Consider the following 9,311-nt stretch of genomic DNA (forward strand, 5'->3'; position numbering starts at 1 on the left):
CAACAAGGGTTTTTCTCTATATTATAAAATACATCACGAAAACACATTTTTTATAGGCTTCTTGGCAAAATAGTCTTTTTTTATAGTGTAATTTGCACTTTAACCTAGTTTCAATAATTTTTAGCTAAATAACATCTGGTGAAAATGTCAAAAAAAATGTTCAATAATTAAAGCTAAATAAAGTATATATCATCATTATTGGATTATAATTAATATTTTTCAAATAAAATTTTGTTAACCAACCATCACTTGCTCATTAAGGATTGAGTGGTGGATATCCTAATAAAACTACTTAGAAATGTCATTATATAATTTCAACCATCCAAAGTAGTAGGTTTGACTATTTTAGGATTATTTTGAAGCATCAAAATCACATATATACAAAATAAGATTGCATTGAACCGTAAAACATTAGATGAAAAATACAAATCTCTACTTTGGGACATTCATTGTATAATTTGCATTAATTTTACACCACATGTGCACTTAACCAAGGAAAGAAATATTTTTCAATAATGAAATTGGATATGAGTAAGACATTTGATCGAGTTGAATGGTCTTTCTTAGAGATGGTCATGCTCAAACTTAGTTTTGCCACACCTTGGGTTAATTTGTTGATGAATTGTGTTCGTTTTGTTCCTTATTCATTTAATATTAATGGCGATGTCAAACTTGTGTGCTTTCATTCTCAACATTTTCTTATCTACAAAATATTGACTAACACAAAAAACCTCTTCAACAATACTTGTTGCATTTGAGCTTGATGTACTACTAACATGACTTGTTTAATTACAATGATCATCATGGCATACACGAGGAAGTGGACCATGATTTTCTTCAACAGTGTGAGGTGCAGAACTAGAATCATGAACATTACATATGTATGCACCATCAAAGTAATCATCAAAAGTTTTATTTTCATGACATGGGACATTCAAATTTACCTCAACAAGACCATCATCAATATTGTTTCTTTCCCCCTCTTCAACATCACCGTATTTGTCATCATCATCATCATCTTTTAAACCAACATCGTTATCATCGTTTAAACCATTATCATCAAAATCATCATCACTAGAAAGGTCTGCAATAGAATCAACATTTGCAGTAGAATCAATATTAGTAACAAGTTTATCCTTAGTGAGTGTATTTTCCATCTTCTTTATCAAACCCACACATAATGGAATTAGATCACGCTCTTGCCATGTAAAGAAATTAACAATATCTCTACTATTCTTATTGCAATCAGTTCAATTTCCACCATCGTTGTTACCTTGTAAGTTAAATCTATATCGAAGAGGTTGCGATCGATTTCTGTAACTTCATAAATATGTTCAACTAACTCCTCAAAAGTGAGGTTAGTTATACCAAACTTGATCTTGATCGTGAGTCATTTAAAATCCATTTACATGAGTCTTCATTATTTTTCCATATTCCATCACATAATATTACAATGTTTTTTATGACAAATATAAATTATTGGTATTACTTAAATTAAAATATTATATAAGAAAATTAAAATCTAAACATTTGACGCCCTGTCTGAAAATTCGACAGTCTGTCTAAAAATTCAACATGTGGTCGAAATAAATGACATGCTGTCTAAAAATTCGACATGTGGTCTAAAATTTAGACTGGTGGTCGAAAATATACTACGATTGGTCTAAAATATCAGACAACCTGTCAAAAAATTAGACACGTTGTCGAAAAATTATGAATTTCTCTATCCCCGAAAAATGGCTGAAACCACCATTAAAATTTTCAGATTTTCAAGCATTAAGCTCCATTAAAACTCCATAAATGAACCCAATTCCTTACTAATACTTTCAATCTACTAAAAAAATCATTTTATACTTTTAATCTACAAAAATAACATCAATTCTTATTTTTAATAAAAACTCATATAAACTAATATTGTTGACTAGATTTGTGGAGAGGCATGGTGGCGGTTGTGAAGGGTAGTGGTCCCCGACGACTATCCCAAGTGATGGTGGTGACGGCGGTGGGATGGGGGAGTGTGGTTGTGGGTGGGTGGCTGAGATGAGTGAGGAAGAAGAAGATGATTTTAGGGTTTTTTGTTTTAATTTAATATTCTATTATTCTAAGGGCAAAAAGGGTAATAACAAAGTTTCATTAATAAAAGATGTCATTTAACTAAAAACTATATAAATAGGCCATAGTGCAAAATGGATCATAAAAATAGGTCATTTCCATCAATTTTTTTTTATAATTTACCTCAAATTTTTACATTATACCATATATCAACTTCTCTATTTTTTCTCTACATCATTTAAATATTATATATTTTTAAAATATTTTATTCATTTTAAGAAATAAAATGATTTAATATAATAGTATCACACCCATATATATATACAAAAATTTATAAAAAAATAATAAAATATTTATAACTTGATGAATAATATTTTACTATATATAAAAAAAATATATAAGTTTACATCAATTTTTTTTTACACTATTTAACTATTTTTTTCATTAATATAAAAAATAAAACATTTTACGTTCACATCTTTAAATTTAATTAATCATAAATTACCGCATAATAATGGGTTACTTTTCGAAGTTTTTGTTTTTTTGAGGAATGTTATGTTACAATACACATGAGGCCGCCAGACTTTTTTGCAGGAGAAAATTCTCATCTGACCGTTGGTTGCCCCCCCCCCCCTGGCCAAGTGCAACGCACTTAAGTTAAACTAAACAAAAAACAAAAAGTCATTTTACGAGAGAAAATGAACTTTGCTTGCTATAATACGATCTCAATCTCAATAACTAGACTGCTCAAGAGAGTTTGTTTTTTTTCAATAAAATTACCATAATTTTTTATTATTGTTATAAGATACCCTAAAGTTTTCAAAACTATATAAGATGACATCTTAGGATTGGTTTAGAATACTCAATAGTCTGGCTTAATTTAGATTTAATCACTAGCTTATTGATGTTTTTTTTATATGTTGACAAAAAAAATTGAATTTGAAACTTATAAACTCCTTACAAGGAAACCTCCTCTTTACAAGGAAGAGTATAATATCACTAAATTATAGCATTAATCTTAATATTTTTGTATGAAATAAAAATGAAATGACAAATAATAAAAAAATTATTAGTGGCAGTAGGTAAAAGGTTACCACAACACAAGAAATGAAGGATACAAATGAATGGTCCCGAGATGCGTGCACCACGTCTCGGAGGCCCCCCACCCCGTATTACCATTCATATGTGATAGGTCAAGTTTTTCAACTATTTTTTATTTTAGAATGATATTATTTGTTGACACTTTATTATTATATAACGATACTTTAAAATCAAATGTGTGGATCCGATATTTGAATTCTACCGATAATAATATGCCAAACACCAATGATCTCCTAGCATTTATTACATCCTACGTTTATTGTCAGTGTTTGTCAGAATGATCTATTTGATTTGATAATATTTTTGTAAGATGAGCTCTGATACTCTAAATAGTCGTTCGAAATTTTTCAGACCACCAATCAAAGTTTTAGACAAAAATCATCTTATAAAAAACTATCAAAATTAAGTAAAATACAAAATAACAAAAAAAAAAAAAAAACTGGTCATTTTCGCCTATCACTCTTATTATATTTATCTCATTTGATATATTATCACACCACTTGTATTTTAAAAAATCCTCACTCTATAAATTAAGAGGGTCTCTCATTCTCTTACAAAGTAAACACTGGACACACACACGCACAATCTATTAGATTTTCTTTTCATTGATTTAAAGTCATATTATTCATAGAATCCATTAATGGCTGCTCTAAGAACCTTACTCGGGAGAAAACCCAGTTCTACTGGAAATGCTATGGCGTTGAAGAAGCTTTTTTCAACCCAGCCCATTATTGATTCCTCTTCTTCTTTTGCCCAACGACTCAGAGATCTCCCCAAAGATCTCCCCGGAACCAATATCAAAAAAGAAGTTTCTGAAGTGAGTAATAATCAAAATCCCCTTCTTTCTTTTCGCTAATTTTTGCCGTTTCTGTTGTTATTACCCACTATTTTTTCTTCCCGGAAGTGTTTTTTTTTTAATGATGTATGGAAAGCTGTCAGTTATTCGGTCTGTATTCTTACTTTTTAACCGTCCAGTGTAAACATATTCGGAAAGTGGTAATGCTTTTCTCGTTTTAGAATTAATATTTTGATGATTATACAAAAACAGCTTTGATTATTTCTAAAAAAAAACAGCTTTAATTAATTATAATTTTCAAAGCTATCTATGCAAGAATATGCTAAATAAATTTATATATAAACCGCTTTTACATACGCGGCTCATTTCTGCCACTATTATGTTTTTATTTGCTTTATACCACTTTTTTAATAAACCAAAACAGTAAACCAGAAAAATATAGTGATTAGATTTACTAATAAACATAAAAATGGTATAAATCTTTAATTATAAATTAAGTTGTATGGTTCAATATTTGAGAAAAATAAGCTGTAGTTGTGAAGTTATCCCATTTTAATGAATTTCTGCTTTTTTATTATTATTTTTGGTAAAAAATCTCTTTTTTAGTATACTTTTTTTATTTTAGTTTAAAACGAGTATTGTTATTTATTTCACGTATACGTAATAGTATGAAATTATTAGTTGGTAAGATTGAAAACATTTTTACCCTTAAAAAAAAGGCAAACTTTATAGTTTGCAGTGAAAAGTTGCCCGTGAAATGGTGGACTAGAAAAAATCAGTCTAATAATTTGTATAATCAACATATATTCAAGCAATAATTACCAATTTGGAAATTAAGTTCTAGTTGCTGGTGGAAACAAAAACACTGAATACATTATCATATAAAAGGCTTATGAGCAAGTTAGCAAGTTTTGTTAATTATTGAATCTATTTGTGTTGTTTTCCAGCTCATTGGAAGAACTCCTCTAGTCTATCTTAACAAAGTTACTGAAGGCTGTGGAGCTTACATTGCTGTCAAGCAAGAGATGATGCAACCCACTTCTAGCATCAAAGACAGGTATAATGTTATATCAATTACCACCCTTACATATTTTGTTTTTAAAATTTTAACTCTGTAAACGAGATCAATTATTGAAATCCGATTTGTTTCTTGTTATTGTTGTTTATTAGACCAGCATTTGCTATGATGAATGATGCAGAGAAGAAGAACTTAATTACTCCCGGAAAGGTTAGTTCAGTGGTTTGTGTGTATGTGATTTGTTTTTGGTAATTCAATTTTTTTTTGTTTTTGTGTATACTAGCTAAGCCCTATTTGTCAATGTTTCAGACAACTCTGATAGAACCAACATCAGGAAATATGGGAATTAGTATGGCATTTATGGCAGCCATGAGAGGGTATAAAATGGTTTTAACCATGCCTTCTTACACAAGCTTGGAGCGCAGAGTGACTATGAGGGCATTTGGTGCTGAGTTAATACTCACTGATCCAACCAAGGGGATGGGAGGAACCGTTAAGAAGGCATACCAACTTTTGGAATCTACTCCTGATGCTTTCATGCTCCAACAATTCTCAAATCCTGCTAACACTCAGGTACATAATTTAAAATGTTTGGTTTCTGTTGAGCTCCATGATTCTGCTGTATGTGCTCAATGAACATCTTGGTTTTTATGCTTAATGAATGGATCACTAACCTTTGTACTTTGGGAACAAAATAGGTACATTATGAAACTACTGGCCCAGAGATATGGGAGGACACGAGTGGACAAGTCGATATCTTCGTTATGGGAATTGGTAGCGGTGGCACTGTCTCTGGGGTTGGACAGTATCTGAAGTCCCAAAATCCCAATGTTAAGGTGTAATTTTAAGTTTCACTTTGTTTTCATACATACTTCAACCTATCTGTACATGAGCCCTTGTTTGAATTCCACTATTCAATCTGTTTTGCTCATGGCAGATATATGGAGTAGAGCCATCTGAGAGTAATGTACTTAATGGTGGTAAACCAGGTAAAACAATTGCTTGGTTTATTTTCTGTTTTTGGTGTCTTTCTCTTGTAAGATTCTCTGACTAGTTGCATCAATCACTGATGTTCACTGTGTTTTTGTTAATGGTATTAGGTCCTCATCATATTACTGGAAATGGGGTTGGATTTAAACCAGATATATTGGACATGGATGTAATGGACAAAGTTCTTGAGGCAAGTAGTCAAAAAGACCAGTGCTTCTAAGACTGAAGACTATAATTTCGAAGTTTAAATATTGCTTAACTCTCTTTTGATACTTATTTGTGCAGGTTAGTAGTGAAGATTCAGTAAACATGGCAAGGCAGTTGGCTTTGAAAGAGGGACTTCTGGTAACTTCTCAAACATCTCTCTAAACTTACATTGAGCCATATGGATTGAAACTCGTACCAGTTGAGTTCATATGAAAACTCAATTGGTCTCATTAAATCAAGAACCAAAACGTTGTTGCATGTTAATTTCTCTTACACCCTATAACATTTGCAGGTAGGGATATCATCTGGAGCTAATACAGTGGCTGCTCTAAGGCTTGCAAAATTGCCGGAGAACAAAGGAAAACTTATTGTGGTAAGAGAAACTTATCCCCTAATCGGCTTATAACACTGCAAATTAAGGGTAATACCATTATGAATGTATATAAATATATATATATACATATGTAAGGATTATAAGTTTTACATTATACCATTATCCTTGTAACTTTATGAATAAAATCCATTGGATCAAAAAGATGGATTAATCTTAAGACTGTTTTCTTGTATATGTGCGTCTCATGAGTTGAGGACATAATCTTTTGCAAAAAGAAAATATGTTAAAAGAATAAAGGTTTTCAAAATGTTTGAATTTCAGACTATTCACCCAAGTTTTGGAGAGAGATACTTGTCATCTGTGTTGTTCCAAGAGCTGAGGAATGAAGCTGAAAACATGCAACCAGTTTCAGTTGACTGATACTTGAAAAGGATTCGAAGTACAGAAACATGCAACCAGTTTCTGTTGTTCCAAAATTATTCGAAGCCTTTTTCTCAGTGATACTAATGCATTCATATTTGTCAATCTCCACAGCAGAAAGAAAGAAATATGTATCTGTTGATTTATGTTAGTAGTGAATTTGAGTCTTTGCAATGTAAATTGGTCTTTTATTGTTGTTTGCAATAAGAATTTGTTTTTCATGCTGAATTTTTTTTTTTTTTTTTTTTTTTTTTTTGTGACCAATCTCTCTCTCTCTCTAACCTTCGCCGATTTTTTATCAGGAAAAATACTATGTTAGTCTACCGCGTAGCTAAATATGAAATTTGATTTTCTATTTTAAAAGTTTTAATAATAATCTTCTGTTTTATAAAACTTACTAAATTTGAATTTTTAAAATTTTTATAGATTTTATAAAATAAAAGATTGTACTTAGCATTTTTAAAAATAAATAATTAAATTTGATAATTAATAAAAAGTCAGGTGACAAATAATATTTTGAAACTAAGTGTATCAAATAAAATTATAGTGTACTCAAGTAACAAGATATGAAAGGAAAACTTAACCAATTCTTGACAGTGTATATTTTAAACATGTCAACTTTAATAATTTTTAGATATGTATGTCACAAATTATTTTTTGATTAAAAATACCCCTTTCATTAATTCATTTTTCTTTCTCTCTCAATCTCTCTTACTTTTTCTACCACCACTTATCCATGACAGCAAAGCAAACCACTCTTACACGCTGCCACTGCCAATGATGTCTCCACCTCTCACCACCATTAAAGCCGCCACCTCCTACCACCATTGAGTTTTTTATTCAATTTTTAAAAAAAAATTAACAATGAAAAATCCAATCCAAAACTTAAGTCGAAAGAAAGATTGACATAATGCATTAATTATGGATTTTAAACACTTATGAACAAGTTTTTTTGGTTTTGATTGCGTTTTTTTTTCAAATGTAAAACTTTAAAATTTGTAGAAAAACGATGTCTAACAATGCCTAACTATGCGTTTGCGATGGTAGCTTAAAAACAAGGTTTTTAGGCCAAAACGATGTCTAACGATACATTAACAATGCGGTAATGATGTGTTTGCGATGGTGGCTAACGATGCGGTACAGATGCGTTTGCGATAGTGGCTTGAAAGCATGTTTTTAGGCCAAAACTATCTAACGATGCATTAGCGATTCGGTACCGATGTGTTTGCGATGATGGCTTAAAAACATGGTTTTAGGGCCAAAACAATGTCCAGCGATGCATTAATGATGTGTTTGTGATGGTGGCTTAAAAACGATGTCTAACAATGCGGTAATGATGCGTTTGTGATGGTGACTAGAAAACATGTTTCTAGGCCAAAACTATCTAACTATGCATTAACGATGTTGTAGTGATGCGTTTGCGATGGTGGTTTAAAAAAATGGTTATTGGGCCAAAATGATGTCTAACGATGCATTAACAATGTCTTTGTGATTGTGGTTTAAAACGATGTGTAATGATGCAGTAATGATGTGTATGCGATGGTGGCTTGAAAACATGTTTAGGTCAAAGCTATCTAACGATGCATTAACGATGTTGTAGCGATTCGTTTGCGATGGTTGCTTAAAAACGATGCCTAACAATGTGATATCGATGTGGTAACGATGTGTTTGCGATGGTGGCTTAAAACATGTTTTTAGGCCAAAACTTTCTAACGATGTTGTAGCGATGCGTTTGCGATGGTTAGGCATCGTTTTGGCCCAATAACCATGGTTTTAAGCCATCATCGCTTCCCCATCGTTAATGCATCGTTTTTAAAAAGTCATCGCAAACGTATCACTACAACATCGTTAATGCATCATTAGATAAATTTGGCCTAAAAACATGTTTTCAAGCTACCATCGCAAACGCATCGTTACTTCATCGTTAATTCCACCATTGATGCCGCCACCTCCACCACTATTGAAGAACCCTGTCCAAGCTCTCTCTTCATTTTTTCTTTTAATTTTAATGATGAAAAATCTAATCCAAAACATAAACCCATGAAAATAATGACTTAAAACACTAATTTATAGATTTCAAACACTTATGTACAACCTTTTGTGTTTTTATTTGCATTTTTTTTTCAAATCTAGAACTTTGAAAAATTGCAGAAAAATGACGCCTAACGATACATATGTAATGTCGTTGCGATAGTGCCTTGGAAATATGATTTTTGACATCGCATATCTATCGTCATGCATCGTTAGACATCATTTTTCTACAATTTTTCACAATTCTAAATCTAAAAAAAATTAAAATAAAACCAAAAAATATTGTACATATGAAATCTATAAATTAGTGTCTTAATTCATTGTTTTATTGGGTGTTATATTTTGGATTACATTTTTCATCT

The 9,311-nt window shown here is 31.2% G+C and overlaps 1 protein-coding gene across 1 annotated transcript; it reads left to right on the forward strand.

Moving 5' to 3' along the window:
- Positions 1-3,662: 3,662 nt before the first annotated feature.
- LOC133796731 (bifunctional L-3-cyanoalanine synthase/cysteine synthase 1, mitochondrial) lies at positions 3,663-7,146 on the forward strand. The gene is made up of 10 exons (XM_062234376.1): positions 3,663-3,970; positions 4,897-5,006; positions 5,120-5,177; positions 5,277-5,540; positions 5,666-5,803; positions 5,905-5,956; positions 6,068-6,147; positions 6,243-6,302; positions 6,457-6,537; positions 6,820-7,146. Exons 1-10 carry the CDS (start codon positions 3,794-3,796, stop codon positions 6,916-6,918), a joined length of 1,119 nt encoding a protein of 372 aa, XP_062090360.1. The 5' UTR covers positions 3,663-3,793; the 3' UTR covers positions 6,919-7,146.
- The last annotated feature ends 2,165 nt before the right edge of the window (positions 7,147-9,311 follow it).

This window comes from Humulus lupulus, chromosome 8 (assembly GCF_963169125.1).
Source record: "Humulus lupulus chromosome 8, drHumLupu1.1, whole genome shotgun sequence".
In the NCBI taxonomy this organism is placed as follows: domain Eukaryota; kingdom Viridiplantae; phylum Streptophyta; class Magnoliopsida; order Rosales; family Cannabaceae; genus Humulus; species Humulus lupulus.